A 14672-nucleotide genomic window follows, 5' to 3' on the forward strand; every position below is an offset into this window, starting at 1 on the left:
AGCAAATTATAGTCAATGATTTGCTTTTCGTGGTAATTACAATATTACTCCCATATCGAGCAATCAGTTTTTTATAATTGTCTTGTCATCTGGAACGTAACTTTGAATTACATCTTTCAACTCAGGCAATGTTAATTGACAATCGTCATTGTTTTCAATGTAATGGAAAACATTGTCCATAGCAATTCTGATATTCTCATCCAATGGACGGCCTACATCACCCCTTCCACTAAGTAACAAAAAATTGGAGAAACACTTATCATGGTACTTAGCTTTGAGAGAGAGACAAGGTCATACTCAAAATTTACACGATCCTACACATTTCTTCTATACTTATCACTACGCGCCTCTGCAGCTTTTAAAACTGTGTCTTTAAATGTGAGAGTATTCACTTCTCTTATAGCGCGTCTGTTTTCTTTTTTTCTTTCGATTTCTTCACCTGCTTCTTCTCCACAAAACAAACATATTTTTTTATCAATATATATTTTCAATCAAAAGAATGAATTGTTTTCTTTGTGCGGAGATGTTGATGTACTCGGCTCTTCTTGGCGTCGTTTGAAGGCCGCAATACTCAAATTGTTCGTATAATTTTTACAACAATTACTGCGAACATTTACAAATATCACAGTATTCAAATATTCAATGTTGCCATCACTTCTAACGACACTAGCATTTTTTTATGTTTGTAGACCACGTCTAACTTTTACTACGTCACCACTAGATAACGATTCATTACATGTGAAACATTTATCACTCATTATGAAAACTGTTTAAGAGCACAAAACTACGAAAATAACGTCTTTAACACTCAAGAAATATTTTTCAACTGAGATAAACACAGTCCGACAGGCAGTAGCAGGTATAAAGGGACGGGTCTCATAACAATAAAGAACGGAATATCTACCAGTTTGAGGTCATTTGTATTATATATAGTAAATTTTACTAAGTTCTAAAACCTCTATAATGTAAGTATATTTGTCAAAAAACGCCCGAGTAGAAGTTAGAAGTGTTAAGAAAACTTAAATACATTGATAAAAAGCAATAGAGCTGACGCCTTATATGTATACGCCTTATAATACCCTATGTGAGTGCATTCCACTCGCTTTCTCAGCACTCTAGTCCGAAAACGGTTGACTTCAAAGAAAAATGCGAGAAATTTTTTGTAGATAATTGTATGAGGAATAATTTCTATAATGATCTTTATTTACCTCCGAGCCATAGGTCGCGAGATATTCGTGAACAACTGATTTTCGTGACCTTTTGGCTCTTATGAAGGTGTATACAAAAATCCAGCTCACTAGAAATTTTTCCGCAGATTGAGGTTTAAAAAACCTAAAATGACTGGACTAAGACTCGAAAAGTTTCTTCGTTCTACATACCGAACTCTTGCAAATGAAAAGCCTTAGTGCCTGAGAACCATTACGCTATTTTCGATTAATCTAATCGCCCAAAGAATGACCCCGTGGCCTTGGCAGTGACGTCAACGTACACCGAGTATTGGCACGTCCATTTCCACCAGTCTGTCGAGTGACGTCAGCACCTGACCAAGGTCAGGGAGGATGAGTCGACCTTCGGCCCGAGGAGTGACATCATGATGTCCCAGGGCTGAAGATGTTACGTAATTACCCCTTTGGTGTTCCTGGACACCAGCAATACAATTTGATGATGACGAATCAAGAGGCAAACGATGGACGAAGAAAGAGAGAAAAGTCTCAGAACAGAGCGTTTCAAATTTCAATATTGCAATGGATATCAAATAAAATCTGATACATACATATACAGATAATGCATTAACTTTTTTATTCAGTGCATACCTTTTCAATTGTATTATTGAAAAGTTAAAAATATCTGCACTTTTGTATGTTATATCCTACCACAATAACAATGAAGAAAAGCATACATTTTCAGTGCCATGTCATACGAACTACGTTTTCGGTCTTGGCAGATTCTTAAAATTCCATAGTTAACGCTGAACGTATGGTCATTTACCACTCAGTTCAGTTTATTGTGACAAATATTTAGGTGGTTGCGGCATGGAATATATTATCTCGAATTTAAAACATGTATTCAATTCATTCTCAATATTCAAGGTAACTTGAGTTCCTTCAAATTATTACGGGATCACTAGATAAATATTCAATATATTTTAAGCATTTTAAACAAAATTATACACATTTCCTTAATTAACAGCTACAAAAGAAACAATCATAGATTGCTATTAAAGAAAGTATTTTTCCAAGAATAATAAGACAGCTTTTACAGATACAAGGCTTGAGATTAACAAAAAGAATACAACAAGGAGGCTACAACTACAAAGAGAAAGAACATTGCTTTTCGGACTGGAAGAGCATGTGCCCAATACGAAAGGCTGTAAAGAAGATGAGCTCTAGCTAAATAATCCATTTTACACGATAAAGTTCTGTATTTTTTATGTGTTATTCAAATTTATTACTATAAAATATTCAAATGCTTAACGAATTTTTAATAATTAGGGTTAGATTTCTTTCTAGTTATAATCTACAATTAGTTTAAAATGAAGACTGTAAAGTATCATAGAATGAGTATCAAATGTGTTTTAGAAATTTTCATATTCTCTTCTGTTTTTTCTTAATAACGAATAATGAAATTTGAAGTGTATTAAGGTCAAGTTTATTACAAAGGTATTCTCTTGGCCTTCCGCTGTGCCTGAGTGCAAAGTAGAACTCGTAGCGTCTATTTTTGATGTCTCGAATTAAATTGACTGCAAAATTTAAAGTGTATAGCTCATATTGTTCTCGAGGTGTTCTGCACACAAATAGACAGGCAGATACAATACAGAATATACATTTTACATCCTCCTTCAGACAAAAAAAGAATTATGTCAGCCTACTGAGCAATATGTTTCAATGACGCTCAGCCAAATCCCATAAGGAGATATGTAAAATCATATAAAAAATTCTTGTCAATCTAGAAATAAAGTTTCATACAAAATGTAAAAACTATATATGATAACTCTCAAGATATCTTGTAATACGATACATTAAACGTTTTGTTCATTGAGTTAGGTTTAATAGGAGTGTTAAAATAATAAAAGTTTCTGTGAGCTGGGGAGGATTCTACAACACAAGAATGCGCCGAGGTTTGTCGGTTATTATTATTATTTTTATTATACTGTATAAGTAAGCTACGTTTTAATATAATGCTAGTGTACAAATATTTGATAACACTCAACCAAATCCCATGGAATGACTTGCGCTATTATAAAACTCAGTGTTGCTTTTATAAAAATTAAGATTCATACAATATTTCAAATCTATGCCAGTTTGTTTTCGGAAATAGAGGTATTGTGTGGATAGATGGATGATTATTAATAATTATTATTTACGTGTCTGTTGGTTTTAAGTGTGCCAACCTAAATAAAATCGGGCCCAAAAACTATAATTTGATATGGTTAACCCTTTCATAACTTATCTTGCAAATAGCTCTCGATACCATGTAATTAGCTCAAGTCTCCAAGACTGCAGACGCCTCCCTGAGGGTAATAACTAGAGCCAATTAACAGCATTCGCTCGTTCACTAGACATGTTTTCAAATGAAAAAGGAGACCTAGGTTCCGCATATGGTAGTTCGCACGATCTCCCTGTGAACTGTGCTCACGGAATACAGAAAAAGTGCAAAAATACTTTGCTGAAAATCATTGTGTAGTATTACTCAGAACAATAACACTTATGTTTATTCCTACTTGTCACAGAGATAAAGATTACATTATGTGTATTATCTCATTGTTCTCTTTGGATTTCCTCTGTTTGACTGATACGATAACACCGATAAAAGTTGAAGGGTAACTCTTGAAGTGAGTGTTGAATACTGCGCCGTACAAGACTATCGAAGTACGAGTTCTAGGCGCGACTGGAAGCTTCTAGGAAAGGATAGTGACATGTAGCACTAGTAAAAACAGTCACGTGGTCAACGTTATCTAACTGCAACGCTATCGGGCGGAGCCGTTCTAGAAACACAGCACCGGGAAATAACATTACAACAATATATTTATTTCTGACATTCAGGATGTATAGAGAAACATATAGAATATTTTTATATAAAATAAATAACATTACAGAACTTATTTCAGCCATAGTGCTAATTATTTCTTATACTGAATTTGCAATTTTTCTCTTCGAGTAAAATGTCACAAAAACGTGTTTTTATATAACCACAGTATACAATTACATTATTGTATATAATATATACCATATTATGGTTCAGAGTATTCACCTATTCAGGTACAGCCTACTATATCCTCGTAGCTACAACCTATGACCTCAATATTAATGTGGAAATAACATGTTTCTAAAACAAAAACAGAGGTGTTTTGAATGAAATCATGTATGAACTTGAACCCCCTAAGCCATAAAATTGCAATAAAATAGAATGTTTGAACATTTATGATAATTCGGCTTTAAATCTCTCTGTTTAGGTAGGGCGTATTGTAACTTTGAAATCACTCTCTGGGCCAGCATGTTACTGCATCTGCAGTGATCTAACCCGAAGTCTCCCACGCTGGCTCGAAGTCTGGTGCGTGTTTAATTATGTACTGAGCTCATGAATGATAATGTAATCGAGAAATACATTGACTATGTGATATTTCAGGATATTAAACTATTATAAATTATAATAATAAAAAACTAAAATATTGCTTCCTAAAATAAAATAACTCTAATGTTAAAATAAAACAAATCGCGGCAAGGAACATTGAACTTCCGTTTACCAAGGGTTACTCCATAGCCATTAATCTATAGGCCTACCCCATCCCTTCCACAAATTTAACTTACACCAAAGGTGATTAATTCTCTAAATCTGCCCATGATTCCTGAAAGAATATATAAAACTAGTGAGAATTTTTTAAATTCAAGTTTTTTTTTCTTAAGATGAAACATGGTTATTTCTTTAAACATATGAATACTTTTGAGAGTTATGTAAAATTCGTGTGAGTTATGTCTAGTCTCATCGCTTCAAAGTTCAGTAATACCAGTAGACTAGTTACAATAGAATTTAAACTATATTTGGAGAAATAAATGATTTTAGAATCTATTGAAGTTCCGTCTGGAATAAGCTATTGCTTGGTGAAGAGCAAATAATCCATTCCACGAACAAACACTGTATTGTTTCCAAATCCCGTCCTCGAGCGATGGATAAAAACGTTCTCACTGATTTATCTCTCTAAAACAAAGAGTATTTAACAATAGCAATACTCTTATTTTAATATCAAAACGTTTTCAAATTAATACACGTCTTGTGTAAATCCGATTTGATGACTGATATACGAGTTGACATCACTAATGCAATATTGACATGCAAGTGTTATATACAGTACCTGGTTTAGCCTACTTCCTGTATTTTTGGGTATATTTTGTATACAAAATCAGTCTACTACAATTGTCTTCCAGGTACCTCCTTAAGGAAAATTTATATATAGCCTAATTTCACCAAACATGGCATCCAAAGCCATTCCTAGTTTCAAAGTTTATATAATATAAGCTGTATAACACGCGTTGTGGCAAAATTAACTGTCCTAAAACACCCTAAAAAAGTTTTAACTAGGTAAAAAAATTGATGTTATAAATATCTCGGTTAGCCAGCTTGATACACTATATCGTTCAAATATGGCGGATTTATATTTACACTTTAAAGGAACCACAATTATGTTATTCACGAACTAGAGAAGAACTGAAGTGAGTGTTTTAGAATGTTTACATTACCTGTAATCGGATTTTTTTATCTTGAACGCTTTGTAAGATATATATTACATGTAAATCCCACAAGAAGTTTTTAAGAAAGAACTGGCGAAAGAAAAGACAAAACTAGATGCAAAATTAATACAAAAATATATCCTATAAAAATCACGGCCACTTTCATTTTCCAGCCTTGTACATAATTGCATTGCAGTATGACGGCCGTGACAATTTGGAAAACATTTACAACTCCATCATTTATGGACCTAGAGAAAAACTAAGTGTTCTGAATGCTTATAGTTCCTACACATTTTTCAACAAACAATTGTTTTTACCTCGAATGCTTTCAGACATATTTATTATTTATGTACATCTCATATGAAATAAATAATTAATATATCAGGGTTCACAAAATCTAACTACTTCTTCCTACTAAGCTGATAGGACTATTTTTATTGCAAGCGAATACAAACTAAAAGTTCATATTCAACCACAAACAGTACATTAATAACAGTTGTGAGTACATATATTGATAAATATAGTACTAATCTGTGTTCTTGTTTATGTACGCCTATCATAGTTTTATTTTGTACATTCCTGCACAGTTTATATAGAGCAAAGTACTACTTATCAATATTTTTGCAGTGGAAGTTCTCTTGAAATCTACGAGTTGAGCGTCTTGTTTAACTGTTTTTGTTTAATTTAACGTGGAATGTAAATATTGACAAACAATGAAATCTTGGTGTTTTGCGGGCAAGATAAGCGCATTCCTTGGCTACAGTGTGTTTTTCTAATGAAGATCCGGGTCCCGGCGACCTCTCTCACACGCTAAACATATCATTTCAAAAGTCTACCACATTAAAACATACACCTATATTACCTTTGGAATTATTTTTACCGTTTTGGTACTATTAGTCTATTTATTCGAGTAAAAGAAAAATATTTTGTGTGTTATTGTGAAATGTGATAACCAACAATTTGGAGAAAAACACGGTTTTCTGTTTAAAATTTTAGCTTTCTCCACTTCAACTCATCATTATTCCAAAAGTAATGATAGTAAAAAAATTGTTGTATATCTCTTGAAGAACGACATATCAACACTTGAGAGTTCTATGTTAATAACTAAACACATAATAAGATTTTTGTAAACCCTTACCAGAACGGATATTAGTTATTTTGAGATTTTGAAAATACTGTATTCTACTTTGCGTACTGTATATGAATCATACTTGTATTTAGTAAGAAATCAGGTATTTGTTACTGACTGTCTTGAGTGAGGGTGCAGATCAAGCGAGGTACAGTCACAACACTGAATTCTAGACATGCTGCGTTTGGCCCGACACGCCCGCCGCCACTGAACTGCGAGCATGCTGTATTATGCCATAATAATGAAACTTACCTATCTATTCTGTGTTAAGAAACACAACATAAAATATTGACAATTTTGTTTTCATACAAACCAAACAAAGAGATGTTTAATTATACTGTTATCTTTTTAAATGATGACATATTTAATTCAAGAAAATGCCGAATTATCTCCTGTTCAGTGACAAGGCACTACAGTTTTTGGAAGAATAAGAATAAATGAAAAACGCAACTATGTAGATGGATCCTTTTGTAAACATTTCGAACGTAAATTTCTTGGAAGCAGCATTCCTATCTGGACAAAACAGTAACACTCTGTTTGGTTAATGTGCTCAATTGCCTGAAATGCCTCTCACCCTCAATAAAAACATCCGATTTTCTACTGAAAATATACTTTCAAACCAAATAAACTTCAGAATCCCAATTTTTCAAAGTTTCGGGTATGGAACTGTTCTTTGTGGGGGCGGATACTTTCGTCTTAAATTTGCCATCCATTCTATTTTGTCGTCGTTTGATGAATGGCGCTAGTGATAATAGTGATTTTATTCATATAAAACTATACAAACTAACAAGAACATAACGTTGCATAAATATATGCCTGAATCATAATTATAACTTAATTATATATTATGTAGGCAAGTTAAAATTCATGCTGGCTTATTAATTTTGAATTAAAATTGCAATATGTTTATTGCTACGGTAGTTTTATGAGAACAAACAGGCAGTAACTAAAAATGAACTGCACGTAACCCGAAACCATAGTTATGATTTTACATTGTCAGTAAGCTACTTTTTACGGTGTGAAATGGGCGTTCCCACAATAAACTAGAGCTCTATAATGATCATTAGGAAACTAACGATAGCCTTGCAGAAACAAACAGGCAGTAACTAAAAATGAACTGCACGTAACCCGAAACCATAGTTATATTTTACATTGTCAGTAAGCTACTTTTTACGGTGTGAAATGGGCGTTCCCACAATAAACTAGAGCTCTATAATGATCATTAGGAAACTAACGATAGCCTTGCAGAAACAAACAGGCAGTAACTAAAAATGAACTGCACGTAACCCGAAACCATAGTTATATTTTACATTGTCAGTAAGCTACTTTTTACGGTGTGAAATGGGCGTTCCCACAATAAACTAGAGCTCTATTAATGATCATTAGGAAACTAACGATAGCCTTGCAGAAACTAACAGGAAGTAACGAAGAAAAAACAATAGGTATTCCTAATATATGATTTCAGTAATATATGTATTTTTAAATTATGAAGTTGGCTTACACATGAAATTATACCTGTAAAATTGTTAATATTGCTGAGATAATAATTTATTCATGAGAACTTACAGGAACGAACGATATACTTGTACATATATCGACAACCTTGTTATCATATTTGAATAAGCTAAGTGTTATCCTGTGAAATTTATCTTTTACAGGAACGAACGATATACTTGTACATCTATCGACAACCTTGTTATCATATTTGAATAAGCTAAGTGTTATCCTGTGAAATTTATCTTTTACAGGAACGAACGATATACTTGTACATATATCGACAACCTTGTTATCATATTTGAATAAGCTAAGTGTTATCCTGTGAAATTTATCTTTTACAGGAACGAACGATATACTTGTACATATATCGACAACCTTGTTATCATATTTGAATAAGCTAAGTGTTATCCTGTGAAATTTATCTTTTACAGGAACGAACGATATACTTGTACATCTATCGACAACCTTGTTATCATATTTGAATAAGCTAAGTGTTATCCTGTGAAATTTATCTTTTACAGGAACGAACGATATACTTGTACATATATATCGACAACCTTGTTATCATATTTGAATAAGCTAAGTGTTATGCTGTGAAATTTATCTTTTACAGGAACGAACGATATACTTGTACATATATCGACAACCTTGTTATCATATTTGAATAAGCTAAGTGTTATGCTGTGAAATTTATCTTTTACAGGAACGAACGATATACTTGTACATATATCGACAACCTTGTTATCATATTTGAATAAGCTAAGTGTTATGCTGTGAAATTTATCTTTTCACATTCAATCAGTGCTTTAAAAGTAATAATATTACTGAAGTAATGAATTTTTCATCAGATCAAACAGGAACTAACGAATAACTAACGATGAATATAAAAATGTGGTAAAGTTATAAGTTGGGTATGTCAACATAACAGACCTCTAGCGAAAGTGACGCTCCGTTACAATTGTCGCCTCAGGACAAAGACTTTTGGAATATCTTCTATTTGTAGGGTGGTGTAAAATTGAATTACCACGAATCCTAATCAGTATTCTCGACCAGTACCTATAGTACCATACAGTAATTTAAAAATCTCAAAATAATAATTAATGAACGATTTCGTAAGGGTTTGTAAAAACAAATATTACGCATTTAATTATTAACTTAGAACTCTCAATTTTTGGAATGTCGTTCTTCAAGAGACATAAAACAAATTTTGTAAAAGAATATTTTATACTGTCATTATACTTTTAGAATAATAATGAATTAAAGTGAAGAAAACAAACATTTTAAACTGAAAACCGTGTTTTTCTCAAAATTGTTGGTTATCACATTCCACAATAACAGACAAAATGTTTTTCTTTTACTCGAATAAAAAACTAATAGTACCAAAACAGTAAAAAATAATTCCTAAGGTAATATAGGCGTATGTTTTAATGTAGTAGACGTTTGAAGTGAGATGTTTAGCGTGTGGGAGAGAGGTTGCCGGGACCCGGCTCCGTCAGGGATTTTTAGAAAAACAAAATGTAGCCGAGGAATGCGCTTATCTTACCCGCAAAACACAGATTTCATCGTCTGTCAATATTTACATTCCACATTAAATTAAACAAAAACAGTTGAACAAGACTGGAATTCTTTTACTCGCATACATGGGTGAATACTCCCAAACAGTAAAAAAATTATTTCCGATGTAATAGGACTATAAGGTGTTTATTAGAACTCCGGCTCCGTCAGGGATCTTCTTTAGAAAAATAAACTGTAGACATGGGGACTTTGTTTTGTTCTTTGAAAAAGATAGTAAAAGATTCATAAAATTCTTAAGACGTTATCTTTTTTACATCACTCACGAAAATAACACAATCTTTTTGGATCATTCTATGACGATTTGAATGTTAATTTAAGAGCCTCACATATTCAGGCCGAAAAAAGGTCCAAGATAGGATATGAATTTAAACAAATATGTATATATAAACTCTTCCAAGTCGAAGAGTTCATAAAACTAGTGTTCATATTTAAATTTTGGGTTCCTTGAATCCTTTATCAGAAACACAATGTTAAATGAAACAGATAATCAGAACCCAAACCAATAGTATATACATGTGTGTGTGTGTGTGTTTTACTTTTATTTCAAAATTTAATTTATTTCTAATAAAAAGGTGCCATTTCACTTAATTATATTTCATTAAAATATATACAGTATTGAAATAAAGTCATATACAACACTAACATAAGTATAATATACTGCTGCGGTAAATAACAATTATACTGTGTTTCGACTCACTTTGTTTCTTCATTGAAATGACATATTTTTTACAATTATTTGAATAAATCCAAATAAAAGCAATAAACGATGCCATTGTACCGGTTGATAGCTAAAAGCTAAAAATATTGGTTATTCGCCGCAGGCCTACACGATAGAGACAAAGAGAGAAAATATACATGAGTTATTTATAAATGATGAGACAAATTGTCGGAGACTGGATGTCAAATTAGTCATCAAATACTCGAATGTCCTTATCATTTAAAATGGGCAAGTTAAGAATGTTCAGCCATTCTATAAACAAACATCCTTCTAAGAATGACTACGTAAGCATTTACAGCATCTGTGGGCTTACTCATCATGTTCAGCCGCAGTTCACTAGACTAGACAGAGGCATAATTGTTCAATTTCTTCTAACAAAGTAGTTGAGGAACTATGGTTTTGTTTCAAAATATAGAAGTTTAACATTTTTACTAGATGTCCGTTTTAGAAGCACTATAGTAAAATAGTTATTTTTTAAAAGTCTTTAAGTTTAAGAATTGCGTATGCCTGATATTCCAAGAAGTTATTCTTCTATTTGGGCTCACTAAGAAATAAAATTAACAGTTGTTTTGTAACATTTCTAAAAACTATTAAAACAAATTAAAAAACTTTACTTATTTGGTTATAGAATTAGTATTATTTATATGGGACTGCTTAAATCTAAATAAACACATACTACTTACAGTTTAAAGTGTGTGTGTTAGTTACCGTCAAAAATCTTCAATTTTTTTGTTACAGAACATTCTAAGATGTTCGTATTATATTATTACAAATATTATCCACTATCCGTATGCAAATAGATCGTATGCAAAATATATTTCCTGTAGTATACATACCAGAAGGGTAATCCAGGTTCAGCCTAACGAACATTACCCAAATTTTTTATCACATGGGTAGACTAGAGATGACCATATCTAGACGTTTTGGATTACATAGCCCTTTGTTAGTAATGTATCACACCTTTATTTTTACTAAACAAAAATCAAACATTTCCTATTTATCCTCTACGCGTGTTTTCAGGGAGATATATTTTGGATTATTTATTACACATATGAGCTTAAATGAGAGAAAATCAAATTTATTGGAATATATTATGTTAGTCCTCAGAGCTTATAACACTTCATCTCTCAGGATTTTCATTTTAGTCACATACATTTTTAATTTTTAGGAGATTTTTACAACTAAGGATTATTCTGTACCTCACGTCACCAAGAACTAAATAATTTATCTTATAAATACGTATCGCGTTTGAAATATTTTAGTTCATACTTCCCTCTTCTATCTGACAACGACTTAAAATTTCAAGAAATGGTGTTAAAAAATAGATTATATTTCTGAGTAGAAAGAAACAAAAATATTGAAAGAAGTACATTTCAATTTAGCTAACTTCTTTCGCTTCTCCTCCTCCAAAGTTTTATACTGTTAAGACTACGTATTCTTTACTTGCTTTTTACTAAAACATCGATCCCATAAAGGTGTAGGGCTAAATAGCGGTGCACTAAAAGTTGTTTCAATATGTCCATGATAGTCCGTTTCAGCGAAAATGTCAAGTTGTAATCATTCCAGAAACAGAATTTGATCGGCCAGAAAGACAAATACAATAAAATTCTTACAATATTCTGGAAACAAAACAAAAACCCTTTGAATATTGCAACCTTACTGCTTGTATTGACTTTCATTTTATACGAACATAATTTATGACAACTGAATTCCCAATTCACCAGTAAATATATCGTTTATACCGCTGTTTTGAAATAAAACATGTATATCATACCATAATAATTTGCATGAGAGGATATGCTCAAAACAAATAATCCAAACGAATGTTGAATAAATTATGTAAATAGCCAACGCAAACAAGATGCTATGCTGATTGTTTACCTGAGCACCTGTTGGCTTCATAGCAAGCCCGGGATACACACTTCACTTCACCTCACAGCCTCTAGAGTTACTGGTTTGATTTGATAACCGAGCCAACCCAACACTCAAGGTCACCAGCTGATAACGCTGTGTGCTGCCATCTGTCGGTTCCCGCCTACACCTGTGTGCCCTAAATATCTAGTATCTCTCATACTATATTAAATATATAGTGCTATAAATGTGTGATAAAATAGGTGTATACCACACAAAAACCCTACACACAAAAAAGTTTAATATTTTGGTATAAACTCTTTTGCTGATGAAATTTGAAAATATACGATGATCTGTGCATTACCTAATAATAATTACATACTGTCATGCTTCTAAGTTCACATGGTTTTATAGCCTTAAAAAGCTCAACAAAATTAAATTGACGGGTTTGCTTACTTAATGACTTACATTAATGCATTAGTAATTCCTTGAGTAGGCAATAATGCAGTATAAATATATTTTAAATGTGTGTATTAGATAGATCAAAACATACCTAAGAGGAGAACGTTTTTATCATTGCTATTAGTGTCTGGGTACACTCACAGGAAAATATATAAGAATCAAAATAAAAATTGTAATCCAATGTAGTCAAAATAAAAACATCTTTATTTTATTTACATTTCCATACACTAATGTCACAATACATTAATATTACACAATTTTTTAAATGTATGATTCTAAATTATTAACAATTTAGTTTTATAAAACATAAAAGAATATTGATACGCTTAATTAATATTTTACTAAATTTGTCATTATCATATAATTTAGTATGGTCATTTTGATGGTTGTGAAACTCCTCCAAAAAAGTTATTCTCTTTGGACCTCCTTATGATGATGACAAAAATAGCTGTTCTCTATTAAATAAATTCACTGTAAAGTCCACTAAAGTATGAACACACTGTTGAAATTTAATAGAAAAATGTTCACAAATAAAAAAATTATGACAAATTTTTTGATACATTGTAAAAGTTATTTAGTTTTTCCAAGCGGGATGACCTTTACAAATAAAACCCAAAATTTAGGAGTGATGAAAAGAAAAACACTTGGGATGCAAACCCTTTATGCATTTTCTTCATATAAATGTTGATTTTCTTCTCATCCCATCAGCCTTTATGCTGGCTGATCTAGAAATACAGCAGTATATCCTCTGGGACCACCGGTAGGACGCTTCAGTGTAACGTTTGTTATGTCAGTTTTTTTAGAATGTCCAGTAAACAGGACGTTGGCACGTTATATATAGTTTTTTAGATGTCTGGATAGCAGAACGTTGGCACTATAAGGGTTAATAAGTTAATATTGATGAAAATGTCTTGAATTTTTGCCAATTCTATAAAAGAACATGATTTAAAGACATGATCAGATTAGACACAACTGGTTTTTAATATGACTTAGTTTGCTTAGACATTTCGGGTATATCTTTCAAGTAACAAATGAATTACAACATACCAAGAATAGTCACTTAGGGTATACCGTATTTAACTATCTGTGAATTTGATCGATACTTTAAGATGCCATGATTTTGGACATTAGATATTTACACATAGGCCTATTGCTTTCTGCAAAAAAAAATATGACTGAAACTATTTCAAATTTCTGTTACTAATTCCTAAATTATTTAATTTTAAACCATTCTAAAATGTGAAATACTATCAAACACTTTGCCATGAAAATTTCAGCTACTATATGTTTTCTATCAATTGACTCAATTTAAGACTGTTTGAAACTTATCTAGGCCGTTATAGTTGATTTAAATTTACGAAAACCACACTGCTTGTTATTAACCTGATTTAGTCATTGCAACACGTATAGGGCTGAGCTACACAGATGATCAGTTTTGCGTTGCTAAAATAAAGCATCATCTATGTATAATCCCAGGTGTTTGACTTTCTCGACTCATTACTTCTGGCAGCCCAGAGATATCTTTCTTTTTCCTACCTATAAATAGCTGTTGACTTTTCTTTTCATCTAATACCAATTCATTACTTTGACAGTACTGTGAAGCCATATCCATCACAATGTAAGATGCTACTTCTAAATCTTCAGGTAGTCTGTTTAAAAAAAGGAGTGCAGTATCATCTATGTAAATAAGAGTTGTGCAATAGTCACTGATGTA

At 32.1% G+C, this 14672-nt stretch overlaps 1 protein-coding gene across 1 annotated transcript in view; it reads right to left on the bottom strand.

Annotated features, from left to right (window-relative positions):
* Positions 1-12643, bottom strand: part of LOC124362858 (sodium- and chloride-dependent neutral and basic amino acid transporter B(0+)-like) — a 133195-nt gene extending 120552 nt beyond the window's left edge. The window contains exon 1 of the mRNA XM_046817720.1: positions 12527-12643. Coding sequence (XP_046673676.1) covers positions 12527-12547 — 21 coding nt within the window. The 5' untranslated portion in view covers positions 12548-12643. The remainder of the gene's footprint in view (positions 1-12526) is intronic.
* Positions 12644-14672: the final 2029 nt, after the last annotated feature.

This window comes from Homalodisca vitripennis, chromosome 1, assembly GCF_021130785.1.
Source record: "Homalodisca vitripennis isolate AUS2020 chromosome 1, UT_GWSS_2.1, whole genome shotgun sequence".
NCBI classification, from domain to species: Eukaryota; Metazoa; Arthropoda; class Insecta; order Hemiptera; family Cicadellidae; genus Homalodisca; species Homalodisca vitripennis.